General features: G+C 30.5%; 7 protein-coding genes across 7 annotated transcripts; 3 read left to right on the forward strand and 4 right to left on the reverse strand.

Moving 5' to 3' along the window:
* Positions 1–946: 946 nt before the first annotated feature.
* BX663DRAFT_487064 (uncharacterized protein) lies at positions 947–2,609 on the forward strand (the record flags this gene model as incomplete). Its single annotated transcript, XM_051524715.1, has 5 exons — positions 947–964; positions 1,000–1,156; positions 1,179–1,259; positions 1,951–2,148; positions 2,212–2,609. The coding sequence occupies 5 exons, from the start codon at positions 947–949 to the stop codon at positions 2,607–2,609; spliced, it is 852 nt and encodes a 283-aa protein (XP_051381753.1).
* A 1,291-nt stretch (positions 2,610–3,900) lies between these two features.
* On the reverse strand, positions 3,901–5,248 carry BX663DRAFT_512354 (uncharacterized protein). The gene has a single exon (XM_051527998.1). It carries the CDS (start codon positions 4,782–4,784, stop codon positions 3,927–3,929), a length of 858 nt encoding a protein of 285 aa, XP_051381754.1. The 5' UTR covers positions 4,785–5,248; the 3' UTR covers positions 3,901–3,926.
* Positions 5,249–5,267: 19 nt separating this feature from the next.
* BX663DRAFT_455949 (uncharacterized protein) lies at positions 5,268–6,883 on the reverse strand (the record flags this gene model as incomplete). Its single annotated transcript, XM_051523850.1, has 6 exons — positions 6,721–6,883; positions 6,560–6,623; positions 6,203–6,477; positions 5,926–6,139; positions 5,438–5,837; positions 5,268–5,395 (listed from the first exon to the last, which is right to left on the reverse strand). Coding segments are annotated over exons 1-6 (1,215 nt in total), but the record flags the coding sequence as incomplete, so codon positions are not given.
* Positions 6,884–6,990: 107 nt separating this feature from the next.
* Positions 6,991–9,230, reverse strand: BX663DRAFT_455951 (major facilitator superfamily domain-containing protein). Its single transcript, XM_051523851.1, has 6 exons — positions 8,894–9,230; positions 8,805–8,820; positions 8,611–8,707; positions 8,351–8,533; positions 7,927–8,270; positions 6,991–7,865 (listed from the first exon to the last, which is right to left on the reverse strand). The coding sequence occupies exons 1-6, from the start codon at positions 9,144–9,146 to the stop codon at positions 7,028–7,030; spliced, it is 1,731 nt and encodes a 576-aa protein (XP_051381756.1). The 5' UTR covers positions 9,147–9,230; the 3' UTR covers positions 6,991–7,027.
* A 592-nt stretch (positions 9,231–9,822) lies between these two features.
* BX663DRAFT_543717 (uncharacterized protein) lies at positions 9,823–10,588 on the forward strand. Its single transcript, XM_051530855.1, has 3 exons — positions 9,823–9,939; positions 9,993–10,357; positions 10,420–10,588. The coding sequence occupies exons 1-2, from the start codon at positions 9,861–9,863 to the stop codon at positions 10,097–10,099; spliced, it is 186 nt and encodes a 61-aa protein (XP_051381757.1). The 5' UTR covers positions 9,823–9,860; the 3' UTR covers positions 10,100–10,357; positions 10,420–10,588.
* Positions 10,589–12,520: 1,932 nt separating this feature from the next.
* Positions 12,521–13,105, reverse strand: BX663DRAFT_436458 (S-adenosyl-L-methionine-dependent methyltransferase; the record flags this gene model as incomplete). Its single annotated transcript, XM_051523182.1, has 2 exons — positions 12,521–12,929; positions 12,996–13,105. The coding sequence occupies 2 exons, from the start codon at positions 13,103–13,105 to the stop codon at positions 12,521–12,523; spliced, it is 519 nt and encodes a 172-aa protein (XP_051381758.1).
* A 2,521-nt stretch (positions 13,106–15,626) lies between these two features.
* On the forward strand, positions 15,627–16,725 carry BX663DRAFT_512374 (uncharacterized protein). The gene is made up of 3 exons (XM_051527999.1): positions 15,627–15,932; positions 16,002–16,274; positions 16,334–16,725. Exons 1-3 carry the CDS (start codon positions 15,888–15,890, stop codon positions 16,475–16,477), a joined length of 462 nt encoding a protein of 153 aa, XP_051381759.1. The 5' UTR covers positions 15,627–15,887; the 3' UTR covers positions 16,478–16,725.
* The last annotated feature ends 57 nt before the right edge of the window (positions 16,726–16,782 follow it).

Below are 16,782 nucleotides of genomic sequence, written 5' to 3' on the forward strand. Positions count from 1 at the left end.
CTGATACGTATAGTTAATTTGAACAAGTATGGAGAGAGGTATGTATACGAAAATATATCAACAGTTTTATTAAAGCCCTGATTAATGGTGTTTAGAGTTTGGTCGGTCTTCACAATCCAATTATATCTTTGAGATGTATAAATACGTGTAAATAAAAAATTTCGCACATGTTCTTATAAACTATGTCTATCGATAATGGGCTTATATAACTGGAACATGTAGATCAAGGGGTTTATTATAGAACCAGCTTTATTTAATTGTTAATAAGATATTCATAAGCGTTCATGTTAAAGTTTATTTACCTGGCTTTGGTTCATTAATTAATAGTTATTGATAAATGCAAAAAAAAAAAAAATTCGTGTGGATGAGAAAAGCAGCTTGTATTTTGGACATTTATTCGTCTTAAATATTCGAGGTATCGTTTCTTCTCCTGACACTCGAATGCAATCTCAACTGTACCATACGTACTTGCAGTTAATGTTGCAGCAACGACATATCTCAGAGAGATTGGACGATGGAGTCAAAAATACGGTGCTTGAACTTGCAGAGAAGATGATTGCGGATGAAGAAGTCAACCTGAAACAACATATCAGTGAATTGTTGGAGAAACTTCAAGTTTTGCCATTCCAAAAGCTGAAGTTTTCATCCAAAATTTTCTATGATCAAAATGACTAGATGTTAGTGAAGAGGTTGAAAAAGAAGTTTGGTCATGATGCAATTCTTGTTATTGGTAATTGATCGGCTTCAAACACAAAATACCACGAGCCAACAAGGAAAAAAGGTCTCATTCGAATGCTGAAGAAAAACCGCTTCCAAGTAAAGTATTCAAGATTGACGAATATAAGACTTCTTCATGCTGCCCAACCTGTGAAAGTTCATTAGAAACGTTTAAAACAGTCGTCAACCCTCGCCCCCATAAGAGAGCAGCCAAAATGCCAACTGTAAAATGTCATGGCTTATTGAGGTAAAGTAACAGTATGAATTCTATTAATACAACAGAGAATGATAATAATTATTGAACTATTAGATGTAAAAAATCGTAACTGTCTGTTGGCCAACCTTGAACAAGTCAAGGAAATTCCACGAAAGCTGTGGAATCGAGATGTGGCAGCTGTTTTAAACTTTCGAAAGATCTTGATGAGCTTGAGAGAGACATGTAAACGCCCTGATGTTTTTAGCAGAAAAGAAGCGTCAAAACCAGAATGAAGGAAACAATAGCAAATCTCCGCCAAAGTTATCGCTTTGGTTATTTAATGCAGGTATGTTGCTCTGAGCTTACTTAAAAATATTGGTGAGCCAATCATTTTTTTTTTTTTGGTTTTTCGCCAATACTTTTTTTAGTAAGCACTAAATTATTTTGTTATTATCACCATTCAAATTTCTAAATTAACCAATATTTCCCAGCTTCGCTGTAGTAGACATACCTATCCACCAATTTAGTATTCACATTTATAGAATAAAATAATGCAAAATGATTGGGTAATTATATATATCCAATCAAAACTTATTGTTGCAATTATATGTGTATATTTTGTTTGTTTCAGCAAAAGATAATAAGTAATTAAATATGTAAATAAATGCAAGAAATAAAATAAAAGTATACATAAACGCAAACACATATTATTTCGCATTAAACTTAATTACATGGACTATTATTGTTTATTTTAGTAAAATTATAGCAAAGAAAAAATCATGTTTTAAAAAAGTGATACGAAAAAAAAAAAAATAAAAAAAAATAAAAGCTGAATATGTTTTAAATCCTTTTTTTTTTTTTTCCTTTCTTTTTCTGGTTTTATAAAGCATTAAAATAATACAGAAAAAAATAAAAAAAATAAAAAAAAATAAATAACAATAATAATAATAAAAAAAAAAAATACATTCTCCTTTTTCTTTTTTCTTTTTTTCTATATTAATTATCTTAATTTTAAGGAAATATGTATATCGAAATAGCACAAGCAGTTGAATTCCTTGGAAGACTTTTGCAATCGAAACTTGATCAAGAAACAGTGACGAAATTTAAAGATAAGCTAACGGAATTGCTTAAAGTTCGTTTTGAAGATCATTGGGATCCTCAACAACCTTATAGAGGTAATGGATATCGAGCTATTTCTAATTTTAATGGCCAATTAGACCCTATTCTGATTACAGGTAAATGAATATACAGAATAACCAAAAAAAAAAAGAAGAAATTGACTGACATTCTGTAAATAGCATCTGTTCAAGCAAACATTCACCATGACCTTATTCAAACTCATCTTCCTCGAGATTTTGTACTTTGGATTGATCCTTTCTCAGTTTCCTACCGAGTAGGTGATCATGGTAATATCATGACATTGTTTGAGGATCGTTCTCGTGGACGAATTACAATGAAAATGGATCCTTCAACTAATAATATAACCACCAATTCAAATACTAAATCACCAACTAATTCACCCATGATGCAATATCTGCAGCCACGAACATCAACCCCCATTCGCATTTCACCTCCTAACAGCCCTGAAACCCTCTTATTGAAAGGACAACAAACTCCTAACATTCATTCTTCCTCACCTTTAAGTAAAAAAAATAATGAAGAAAAGCCAAATAAAGGTTTAGTTATGGCCGTCTAAATGTTGTACATATTTGTTTTTTTTTGTTTTGTTTTTTTCTTTTGCTCTTTTTATTTTTAATATAGCTTTTTATTAAAAACTCCCTCGTCTTTGTAAATGTTCACGAGCAGATGTACGCAAAGATGTCAATGGATTCTATTTAATAAATCAATTAATGACATTCACTAAAAAACATTTCATAAAGATTGTTTACCCGAACAGATTCTTCTTCAGCAATTCTTTTTAAAGGAATGTAAATTAAAAGAAAACTAATCCCCAAAGTTAAAATTATATACAAAACTATTTTCTAATAAGAAGATTGTTTAGTTTAATCGTACCATATATATATATATATATATATTTAAAAAAAAAGCAAAAAACAAAAATAAAAACCTCTTGAAGTAAATAACTGACTAATTTAGTAGATGCCGTTAAATAGCCTAATCCAAAAGCTAATAATATACCAATTACTTTAAACATTAATAACAACCAAAGGCTGAATTAAAGAAAAACAAAGCTCTTAATCCTTCCTTCCTTCCTTCCTTTATTTATTTTTCAAAGAAAAAAATAACAAACTTCTATCATTAATGAAACTAAAAAAAAAGAAAAGAAAAAGGAATAAATATGTGTACACATAAAATTATTTGAGCAATCAATTTTTTTTTTTAAAACATTTTTATACAAAAAAATAAATTATTGAAAAGGAGAGGAATATAATTTTATACAAAAGCAAAGTAAAGAATGATCTGTGTATATGTACAAAAAGGAAGAAAATAATAATATGTTATTAAAATATAAATAGAAACTAAGTTAGACTATAGCAGTTAACTTTCCCTCCTTCAAAAGTGTACCTTAAAAGAATCTTGCGATTAACTAGACTGTAAATTCTAATTACACATCGTTAATAATTCTCTTCTATTTTTGCTTTTTTTATATGTAGTGGACTCCGTTGTTTCTTTTACTATCGTGCTCACAATTATTACAGCTTAAAAAAAAAGTAAGTATTCGTGATTGGGAGGTTTTTATTTATATTTTTATTTGCACGAAAGCCAAGTTAAAAGATTAAATATGAAAATTATAATGTCTAAAATTTGAGTCCTTCATAGACCTTTTGTTCAGTGAATGTGTCTAACAGTTATCTTTGGCATGTAAAAAAAAAAAAAAAAATCACTTTGTCTAATTCATTATATGAATATTATTTTGTATCACGTCTTAATATGCCCATCTACAAATTATGCATCTTACTAAAAAAAAAAAAAAGAAAAAGAAAAAAAAAAAAGAAAAAGAAAAAAAAAAAGAAAAAAAAAAAAGAAAACCTGCTGTAACAGTAGCAGTTAATTATGAATTTCCAAAAGGGGTATCGTTATTTTTTGAAGTATGTTTGCTACCACTAAGCCAATGAATCCATTCACAAACTTTAAGCCAATAATGATTAAAATAATTCCCAATAATCAACATAGTAGTAATTGATTGTTGTGAATCATCCATTTTACGCTCCAATAAACCTACTTTACCATAAAATGTACCTACATTATCTTCAATATCTTTCAATTTTTCATTCAAGACTTTTAATTCATAATGTAGTTTGGCACTACTATCTTCTACTTCTTTTAATCTTCTTTCTGTTTCATTTTGTTCATCTATCACTTTACGTGAATCCCTTTGAAGACTTGAAAAGGCCGCTACACGTCTTTCATAGGTCTCCTTTAGTTGAGCCGCTGTCTTTTCATAGAGATTCGCTAAATCCTTCATCTCTTCATATGTATGTTGTAAGGCCTTTTGTTGTTGACAGAGTCGTTCATAGGTCATATACGTTTGAATATTCATTGTCACGATCGGCCTCAGTTCGACCTCAGTTTCACTAATGATAGATGAAGAGTGTTGTTGATTTTGATTTGATAATGGTAGTGGTAACAAGGCAGCTAAAGTCTGTGATCGTTCACATTGCTGTTCTGAATAATATGTGTCATGTGTAGTATTATGCAATGTCTTGGGATCTAATGAGTTCAAAAATAATGGATCAAATAAGACACTATCAGAGACTGACCTTGTATGTCGTATTGAAAACCCAGTTTGCTTTATGGGCATCTTACAAGGTACAAAATCCTCTCCAACAATTGTGGTAGGTAAGTAGAGCCTATTTGAAGATTGGGCTGTTTCAGACGATTTAGATACATGAAGCTTCGGTAATTTCATTCTATTCGATGATGGTAAATCTTGTTCAGATAATATAACATGATTTATATCTTTATTGGATATATCAATCTCGACTGTTTCTATATTATCAGTAGAAGCAGAAGCAGAAGCAGAAGCAGCAGCAGCAGAAGCAGAAGCAGCAGAAGCAGCAGAAGCGGCAGTAGCAGCAGTAGCAGCAGTAGCAGCAGTAGCAGTATTATTATTATTATTATTAGAAATAGTAAAAGATAATTGAGAGAGCTTTCGGGATGAGGTACTATGAGTGGGATAAGATTCTTCTTCTTGTATGAATGAAGTATGTCCACTACTATTAGCACTAATGTTACTACTGTTTTCTAGAAAACTCAAAGACTTGGGAGATAAAATGGATGAGCTTAAACTTTCATGAACTTGAGATAATGAAGATAATAAAGGAGATGGTGTTGATGTAGAGGGTCGACTGCTATTATTATTATTATTATTATTATTATTATTATTGATTTCTTTCTTGTTATTCGTGCTATCATTATTAATCCATGGAATTGAACCAGCTACTCTGGTCAACATATCAACAGCAGCACCACCTGTTCTTGTCGTGCGTTTAAGCATATGCATTAGTTCATTTTGCTGTTCTGAGTTATGAAGTGTGTTTCCATTATTAGTATAATTGCTACTCGTTCCGCCTCCTTTTAATCTTGGTCTCCAAATGGCTCTAAGACTTTCAATAGTGGCATGATGACGAAATACTTCTGGATCTGATGTTTCATTGAATAGAGGTGAATTTGTCGTACCTGAGATATCATCCAGCTTTGATTTAATGACCTTTGTAACCTTAAGTTGGCTAAAATTATATTCATTTAACTTTGCCAATGTGTCTATATCAATGAATTTCGTTGCTCTTATATTTTTATAACGTTGATAATCACCAATATCAAATCGAAAGGCTTCATAGTCTATAAAGGGGTCTTTGATAGTAGTAAAGTTATAATCTTGTAATTTGTTTTTACACACAAGTAATTTGGATATAATTGCTGCTAATAAATGAGGCTCCATCCAAGCTTCTTTCAATGTAAACTAAAAATATATATATATATATATATTGATATCATTTTTACTCCCTCTCTCTTTCTTTCTCTTTCCTTTTCCTCCCTCCCCTACTTACCTCTGTTGTTTTAATAGGATTATATTTAGTATAAAAGCTCCATAGTGCGTTTGTTGTTTCATTACATATTAGACCATCAATGTAATCTTTATCTAGTAAATTAAATAGATATAACGCTATTTGTACTAATGAAACCAAGTTAATAACTGCATCTTCAAAATGAACAGCATCTGCAATTTTATAGAGTGATCTAAATTTCTCTTCTGAAGCAGGACTAATAGCAACATCTACATATGAATACAATTTACACTATTTATATCTATCTTTATTAACCTACTTGAGTGGTCGAAGATTAAGAGAGCTCCTGCCTGTACAATTTGTTCTTCGTAAATTAATGTTAACATATACTTTCTTTATCCATTTATCGTAATCACCATCAGGTATAAGTATCATATCAGTATCAAATGGTAATTCACCAGGATTAGTTAATAAAATTTCTCCTAATGGTGTTGGTTTTGACTTTAAGTGAGCACCCAGATTTAAAAATGTCTGAATTTGAGGTCGAGGATGTTGTAATTCAGCTGTTGAAATAGCAATGACTGCAACTTGAATCTAAAAAAAAAAGAAAAACACACACACACACACCATTATAATAATTAAATGTACATCCTATTTTAATTTGAATTTAACCTACAACATGATTTTCATCTCCTGTAAATACTTTAACAACATTAGAAGGTACTTTACGATCACACACCCTATATAAAAAAATAGAAACATGAATGAAGAGTATAATCACATGTAAATAAATGAGAATAATAATAATAATAATAATAAAAGAGCTATGAATTTTACCATTGTTCAACAATATAGATCTGGTAACCTCTTAATTCTTTTTGTTCTTCAATTACACTAAGACCACAGGTGGCAGCCATTTGAAGTGCTCTTTTTCTTTCTGCAAATACAATTCTCTTTTTTTCTGTCGTCATTATCTGTTGTATATATATTTAAAAAACACATGTACAAAAGTAAAGTAAAAAAAAAAAAAAAAAAAAAAAAAAATCAATTATCAGATTTGGAAATATTTAGTGAACGTGACACATAAAAAAACCAGATCATCCACCCAAAAAAAAAAAAATCTCATTACATATTTTATTTAAATTCATGTTGGTGAAGAAAAAGAAGTAACTCGAGTAATAAATCGACTAAATAAAGCAGCAATAAAAGCCATCAGACCACCAAAGATAAGTACAGGAGTTACAGTAGATATAAATTTTTGTTCACCATCTTTTATAGCATCTGTTACAGCAAAGATGAAAGATGAAATAATGGCCACTGCAAATTGTGGGAAGACGATATACATATTATGAACACCTAAAATCATTCCAGCATCGAATTCATCATTCTCTTGTTGAAGCTCTTCTTCATTCACATTACTACTACTACTACTACCACTATTACTATTACTACCTCGCTGAATAGTGGCGGCATTGATAATTAAATTTTGTCTCCTTTCATCTTCAAAACTGACATATTCACCTACAAGTGAAAAGGGAATCCAAAGTACTATAGCCCATGGTATGCCCATGATAGCCAAGATACATGTAGCTGTTGTAACATTCTTTACAAATAAAGTGGATATCAACGCAATACCTACCGTCATATGTGATAGAGTATAGATATTAAGTAAAGAAAATATTTTCATGTAAGAGAATTTCGTAGCAGCAGCGGGTATGATTAAGCCAGCAATCACAGAAACAATAGAGTAGCAGAGTAAGGCAAATGATCCTGCTCTTGTTCCTTTAGCCCAATCAATAGGTATATCAGGTATTGTTGGACGATGAGTAGCAAAATAGATATCAGAAACCCATTGCGTGCTATAGAATAAGAAAGGAAACCAACCCATCCAAGCAAAGAATTGTGTATTACATAATGTTTGAATTGGCTTTGGTAAGAACCGAAAGGCTCTCCAAATATAATAGAATATGCTATACCAAGGCCTATTTAAAATAATGTTAATGTTAGTGTTAACAAAAAAGTTTAATTATTATATGACTTAACTGGTTCATATCTAATTCTTCTTTTCTTTTATTTACTTTTTCTTTTGTAGTGACGCATGTGATGGTTAAAGCAATAATAAATACAAAAATGGATATTATACAAAATACTTTGACTTGTGAATCACCTAACCAAGGGAAATATTTCACTAAATCTATAAAACCAACAAAGTAACCGATTACCATAGCTGTATTACTCATACGTGCACTCCATGCATTTGCAATATCCTGTTGCCAAAGTGGTGGTATATCCAAAATTAAAGCACGACAAATAGCTTGAACTGCATTTAATGTGAAATCCAAGAAATAAAATGATGCTACAGCCACAATAATAGCATTTGTATGTGCCTAGTAATTATGTGTGTATTTGCGTGCTTGTAAATTAGTCTTTATGCTTGAGTAATAGCATGTATTATTTATACACTTACTGCTTTATTAATTACATTCATATTATCATTATCAGATGTTAATACAGTTGAAATCCAATATCCAATTTCTTTTGCATAAGCAACTCCAACCATTGAAATGCAAGTCAATATACCTGCTACAATAATAAACGGTCTTCTTTTACCTAATCTTGAAGTACATTTATCACTGAAAGCACCAATTAACTACAAATAACTTTAGAAAAATAAAATAAAATAAAAAAAGAACCAATTTTTTTTTCAAATATATAATTAAACTCTACAGGCTGAACAATAAGACCCGACAAAGGGCCAGCTAACCATACTAATGCTGTTAATTCCTTTGAAAGATCGAGTGATAATAAATAAGGTGTACCATATCTTATTACCCGCAAAAAAAAAAAAAGAAATAAAAAAGATGGAATGAAAATAAATAAATAAATAAATAAATAAATTAACTTTCCTTAATAACACTTACGATAATTCAACTGTCCCTTTTATGTATTTATTAAAATGATGTGTTTAATACATTATCTTCTTGCATTTAAACTATTTAACTTTACTTACAGGTAAATTGTACACCCGCCATACAAACAGTCAAAGTTAATATTTCAAATAAACTTAATCCTGGTATATTACTATCATCTATATTCACTTTTTGCTTCGCATAACTTATTGCCTTTCCTGTACTATTATAAGTCGATGCCTCGAATCCTGATCTTCTTCTTTGATATATTGGTCTAGTTACAGGTGGTTTATTATTATTTTTATTACTCTTTCTTTCACCTAATAAAGGCGTCTTTACATTTATTCCAGGCATTTTTTTTTAAAAAAATATATATATATATATTGTATTTTATATACGGTTTATGTAAATTTGTAGGTTTAAATTATATATACATCTAAAAAAAAAACAAAAGAAAGAAAGAAAAAAAAAAAAAGAAAAGGCTCGAATGCATATAAATATTTAACAGATAACAACGGCCGCTCTTAATGCAGTCTTTGAATTTCAAATTCAGACAATGTTAGTATTTTTCTGGACGAATCAAAATTAATTTTCAGACGTTTAGCTTACCTTTTTTTGGAAAAAGTAAAAATCGAAATTAGATGTTTGTTTAGACTTTTTCACCTACTAGACATCCAATAATGTAGTATATTCTAATTGGTAATTGCCAAATAATAATTTCTGGACCTGTAGGCCGAGAGACAGTGGATGCAGATGGATCTCTGAGACTGAATTTATTTAAAAGCTTGGAGGGCAAGTGAGTGTGCCTAATTCTATAATCTTAAGCCAAATAATCCTTTATAAACATTTTGCTTACAACACAACTGGTAATAGCCTCAAGTGTTTGAACCATAAGCAAAGATCGAAAAAAAATTAACAACCTCCGCTCGGCGGGATCCTACCCTCCCCCACACCACACCCACCACCAGTAATAGGATAAATGTTGTCCATATAATCACCTTTGTTTTTCTAAAAAAAAAAAAAATCTTAGATAAATTGTTTTTCTTTCACTTTCTTACTCTATTGAGCATGTCTAATGAATATCGGTCTGGCATTATTAAAATAAAAAAAGAAATGATTTTCAACAATCTACTGGTATTTAATGAAGGTCAGAATTTAATAAAAAATATATATAAAAGTTTTTACTAACTGATATTACAGCAAATGCAAAGTGTACCGACTGTGAAGAAGTAGGACATTTCAATAAAAACTATTACAAATGCAAGTTTTACAAAGGAGCAGCCGCTGATGATGGTACGGCAGTTTAATATTATACAATAATGATCACGTATAGTTGGAACTTCAAACAAGAAAAGAAAGGCAAAGCAAAAGTTTGAAGCAAGCTAAACAAACAGCAAAACGACAAAAGACCACAAATGATAATGTGACCAATCTTCATTGTAAGAAATGCTGTGGTGATAATCATTCTACAGCAAGATCTCCCTTATGCCCATACAATATAACACCTGAAGACAGCTAAGATTGTTTTATGATGTTTTCAATTTTGGGAAACCGCGCTACAGAGGGTGAGTATAGATAAAGATTGTATCAAATCAGCCTTATGTATTTCTTACTTTTATATTTGTAGCATTGCTGAATTAACACCAGATGGAAACAACCAGATCCTTTTTTTTGGAAACTTGATACGGACTGATGGTTTTGTTGTTGACTTTTTTTGTTTTACAAAAGATGTCAAGCCAGTTACGGTCCTTCTTTGCAACGCTTTGAGTTGACTCTTCACGACTTTACTTTACCAGAAGTAGCAAAGGATTATCATCCAATTTTTGTTGACTCTAGGCGAAAGTCTGTATTCACTGCTGTGAGTGGTTTAAACGAGTCTAGACACCCAATAATCCGCTGCAGTACTAAAGAGTATTATCAACTTACTGGTTCGACTGTTTTTTTCTGCCCAGTAGCAATTTTTGAAAAGTCAAAACGGAATCAAGAATTCCCTCAACCAGGACATCAAACCCGGAGCGTTTTTTAGACTATGTTCAATATCTGTTTGACAACATAAATACTTCGTTCAACTTTTACAATCCCAGTACTGCAAAAAAAACGCTTCCAACTTTATCAAGGGAGACAAAAAGCGCAAGAAACTATGGTCAATATGCTTGTAAATGGCAACACCAAATATAATCAAAGTAGGAAAAACAAGAAGAGGCTGAAAAAAAGAAACAAAAGAAGGAAAGAAAGAAAAGACCAAATAAGAACGATGCTATCAAGTATAAATATTTCCTACTTGATTATATTCAAACAGTTATTAATTAATTTTTTCTTTAGAAAAAAAACTGAATAAATGGAGGCCCATCAAATATAAAGAAGACAAGACGAAAGTTCCTCTGATAGTATTTAAAAGTGAAATGTTCAATAAGGAACACCAACAAGATCAGGACGCTCAGATGTAGGATGACAGGTATTTTATGGCGCGCGCTGAAAAGGCAAGAAGCGGCTGGACAACTTATCACAATCACAATTGACGAGTTCCGAACATCCAAAGTATGCAGTAGATGCCAAACTCTAACCTTGATGCCAGCCTTGCCTGCTACTAAATTGAATGTGCTGGCCTGTTCTTCTTGCCATACTCTTCTTTGTCAAAGAGACATTGATGCCTTCCGAAACATGCTGACAATCTCTATCAGCATTTGGCAGGGATGAGAAAGACCAACACCTTTTCATCGCACTACCACCACCACTACCACACCGCCACAGTCATCGCTGTAATAAATACAGCTTACCTAGTGTATTTAGATGACCACATTCACTCAACTTCTGTTGTTTGAATGCTTTACAGGTAGGCGTCTGAAAATTATGTTTACTTTGTTTAAAAACTAATCTCACTTCTTCTAAATTTTATTCTTCGTTTGTAAGCTAAACATCTGAAAATTAATTTTCATTCGTCCAACATCGTCTGAGTTTAAAGTAGAAATACTGAATACGACCATCATGGTGCAAAACATTATAGACTCCGAATTTCTACCCAATCAAAATAAAGCTACATTTGACTCGCATGAACCATCATCAGTTGACCCGAATGACGTTGTCATAAGAAGCTAAAGACATTTTGGTTTTACGTAACCATCATAATATGTCATGTATCCACTTTAAGGAATTAGAATGATTTATTAGGGTAGGATTAATTTTTTTTTTAAAAAGAAAACAAAAGATTATTAAGGAATTAAATTAAGGATTATTTAGTAATGAAGTAGTAGTTTTTTTTTTGTTATAATGACTTTGGATTAAGTGGTGTGTTATAATGTTTTTTTAAAGATGATGAAGATAATGTTTGTTGTTGAGATTGCGATGATGCATAAGGCTTTTGTGCTGTACAAAAATAATAATTTGTAAAACTTTTATATTGTTCCATTTCCTTCAAGACAACTGCAATGTCACTCTCAAATGTATATAATTCATTTGATTTCCCGTAATAATCTTGAACAGCAGGTTGAAACTTGGTTAGCATATCAATCATGTCGTCTCTACAAAGCACACCAATACGTCCACCCCAAATTCCAATAGGTATCGATCGATATTTTGATTGTCGATTAATGGCATCATTAGGAATTAAATTGTTTAGATTACTCATTTCTTCAATGGGATTCATTCTCCTACTTGTAGCTACTTCAAGGACTATAAAAAGAAACTAATAAATAAATTAAACATTATAAAAAAAAAGATGTTTATAGAGATTATTTACTTTCTTGATTCAATTTTTGAGTGACAGGACCTGCTGAGTAAACGATTAAATCAGTCTCCAATATTTCTATATAACCTCCTGGTTTTAAAAGTCTCCAACAACTTTTAATTACTTGTGAATATTGAGCACTCGTAAATGATAAAACCATGAAACGAATGTGAATGACATCAAAGCTTGCATCAGCGAATTCTTTTAAACCATAAAGTACATTGGCCACCATTAATTGGCAATTTTTAGGTAAATTACACTCTGCAGGAAACATATCAATATTATCTACTCCAATCACATCAATATGTGGATATTTTGTTGACAAATCAATACACCAAGCGCCCGGCCCACAGCCTATATCTAATATTTTACAGTTTTGTAAATCATTATAATTAAAAGGTAAAGAAAATTCTCTAATAAAAAAGAAATAAGATATATAAAATTTAAACATAAAGTGACAACTATTTTTTTTTTTTTACCCTTCAAAAGCCAATTTAACAAGATCATTTTTTAACTGAATTCGGTCTGCTTCATCTTCATCTGATGGAAAAATTTGAAGTGACTCTAATGTTTGATTATTACAACTCATATTTTGATATGGATTTTGAGAAAGATCTTTATCAGATAATGTAGTAGTATCACTTCTACTACTACTTCTACGTGAGAAGGTAGTCATGTCGTCAACCACAGTCGAATATGAATCTTGAGTCATAGTGGATTCCTTTCTTTTATGCCTCCTCTTTGTAGCTCTTGATAGAATACCTGACAAAGTTGTTTTATTACTATTCTTTATCAAATTAGGTCTATATACTGGATTGTCCTCTGTTATTTTTTCAATAGGTGTTAATGAGTGAGATCGTTGTCTAACATGGGTGTCCTTCAATCTTTCATGCTCTTCATTTCTAGTGTATTCTGGAGAAGGAGGAGCAGAAGAAAACATTGTAAATAAATTATTTGTATTAAACCATGACCTTCGATGGTTACTCTTTCTTTCAATTCCTGCCTTTGTAGTACGCTTCATATTAGCCATGCTTTACAAATAGAAAGAAAGAAAGAAAGAAGCAAGCAAGCAAGCAAGCAAGCAAAAAAAAAAAAAAAAAAAGGAAAGTACAAATTGGCAAACTTGTTTAACAATTTGAGCTGAGATCTAATGTATGGTCACCAAAAAAAAAAAAAAAATGTGTGAACATTGTAATTAATAGAACTATGATGTACAATTAAGAATTTTATTTATAAAGTTATTAAGACATTATAAAAAAGACATGAAATGTTAATAGGAAGAGAGCTTGAATAACCGAGTCTGTCAAGAATGAGGGTAGATTATAAAGAGGCAAAGGAATGGAGTTGTAAGCTGGACAATCTGTATTCTATAATATAGACCCTTATTGAGAGTCAACGTACTACCGATGAGGATACAGAATGCCATAGCAGAAAGGAAACTTATTTAGGAAGAAGGAAAGAGGGTCTTCAATTATTGTTTGTAGCATTTACGATCTGGTAGTACATATGAAGACAATATATTGAACGAGGATCTACTAAACAGCTAGTACAGGGTGAAAAGGATGAAAAAAAAAATTATGATGTATGATTATGTAAAACTTCATTAAAAAGAAACCAAAAAACCCTTGTATGAGGCATATGATAAAAAAAAAAAGAAGAGGTGAAGGAAAATTATAATAATGATACACTAGTTTCGGCTGTAAAGCTATGATGTACAGTCGTTCCACTACTCCCAAATTGAGGATATTTGAGAGCAGTTTGTCTGAGTTCTAAAAGTAGGAGGGCTAAAATACATTATTGCTTTGCCGATAAAATATAGGTGTTATATCTGACATTAGCTAACGATGATTTGTCAGAGTCTTTTTTTTTTTTTTGACTCTTTTATTGTGAGTTCTTGGTATTTGGGTGGAAAAAGTATGATAGATACTTGAATATTTTAAAGGGCATCGATTTACTTCATTATGAGATTGCTTTACAAGTTGATTAGTAGCTGCTACAGCCATATTCTTTACAAGTGTGGCATTTAGCATAATACATATAACTCTGTACATATCATAGCAGTACAACAGGAACATGGAAAATGGCTGCTTTTAATAGGTTATATATGTAGTCCGTAAACAGGATCCATTACATAAACTAACACAAAACTGCTATTGGCTATGACTCTAATAATTGATACAGAATCTAACCCCTCTATGTTATTAATAGAATCAATCGTGTCTTTCATATATATATATATATAAATATATACAGATATATATATATATTTTACATGCTTTGTAGTATATTGTCTTCTTCAGTGATATTTGAGGTAATGCCTTCATAGAGTAGTGCAATTCCGCTCAGAGATAGTTCTTTATCAATGTTCAAATTTTCACTTGATCCTTGGCATTCCTCAACTATATCATTTATTCTATTGATGAACACATCACTAAAATCAAATTTTGGTTGCAGTATCTAGCGATCATTTGACCTATCCAGCTTAATTAAGTCGTCCTGGTTCACTGATACTAAAGAATCATATCTCTTTACTGGTTTCTTCAAATGTAGGTCGAACTTCTTCTTCTGAAACATAACAGTTACTAGATTTACTAGGAAAAATATTCATTATCTTCTGCATCTAACTTGGTGTCTGAGTATTTCGTTACGACTTCTGAAGGATATGCTTTCAATATTGTATAAAAATGAGAATCATTGCTTTCTTCTAAAAGCAAGTCGTTATTATTTTATAAATAAGACATCATTATTAATAACTAGTATAGGGCAAAACATAGTATTATTTACATTTAGTTTTTTTTTTTTTTTTTTATTTATGCTTCTGATAATTTTAATATTCCATGTAAAATCTAAAATATGGAATATTATCATCTTCATTTTCTTTTTTTTTTTACAGCTTTGTTCTTTATTTATTATTATTATTTTTCTTCTACTTTCTTCCTTATTTTAAACAAGAAATACAAGTTCTACTGTGCGTGTTGATAAAACCGCAAACGGCGTTTGAAAATAGATTGGGTGGCTGAGAGCAGCACAATAATTTACTTGCAGATTTTTTTTTTTTTTTTTTTTTTTTTTTTTTTTTTTTTTTTTCATAAAGTAATTGTATAAAACATGGTTAGGTAATTATGATGATGATAACCAAAAAAATATATATACATATTTCATTTATTTTATAACTCAATTATTAACTTGTATAGTTAACCAATATATATGTATCAACTCTTTATATATATAGCTTTCAGTGTGATGGTTGTGGCGATGTTGTTAAGAAGCCCAAGTTAAATCAACATCGTAATCGTTGTTATGCTACTTTTACTTGCATCGATTGTTCAGTTACCTTTGAAGGTACTTCTTATCAATCACATAATTCTTGTATGACTGAAGCAGAAAAATTCCAAAAACATATATATAAGAACAAGGTAAAACAAAAAAAAAAAAGAGTGTATGATGTATACAGAGCTTATAACTCAATCAACATTATAATCTAGAACAATAATACAAAGGATGCACCAAAGAATGTAGAGGAAACAGCAAAGAAGCCTGTTTCAATCATTGAACAGTTGAATGAAAAGAAGAGAAAGAATGAGGAATCCGTTGAAGAAAAGAAAAAGGAAGAGTCAAACAACAAGAAATCAAAGAAAGATGAAGAATCAAAAAATAAAAAATCCAAGAAAAATTTGGCTTCTTGGAGTTCAACTGAGCTTGACGTGGATGAATCAAAGAATCTTAAGAATGCTTTAAGAGAAGTTTTAAAGGAAGGCGTAAGTAGTTTAAAGCAAGAAGGGAAATTTTGGTATTAATTTTTTTTTTAAATTAATAGAAATCATTATCATTAAAAGATGTTCGTAAAAAAACAATTCAACTTATTGAAAAGCATCCAAAATATAAGAAATCTGATTTAAAAAAGAGTTTTGAAAAGACGTTCACCTTAACATTAAAGGACAGCGTCATTATTTTTGAGTAAACGATTAGACATGCATAATAAAAAATAGAATAGAACAGAGTTACTCGTTTTTATGCATAGTTTAGCTTGTTTAGAGTAAAATGATTACATAATATTTATCTGCAGACTTATTTCATGCTTGTTTAAATTGATCGAGCAGAAACTTTCTTATGCATATTTATCCTTGTTTTAAACTATTTTCGTTTTCATTTTGTTCATATCCATGTCAAACTAGTATCAAACATAAAAAAAAAAGTCTTAAACAAAACAAACTTATTTTATTGTAATAGATAAAATATCATTATTTTTATTTTATTTTATTTTAT

The sequence above is a fragment of the Cokeromyces recurvatus genome (assembly GCF_025118155.1).
Source record: "Cokeromyces recurvatus strain NRRL 2243 chromosome Unknown BX663scaffold_16, whole genome shotgun sequence".
Lineage (NCBI taxonomy): Eukaryota > Fungi > Mucoromycota > Mucoromycetes > Mucorales > Mucoraceae > Cokeromyces > Cokeromyces recurvatus.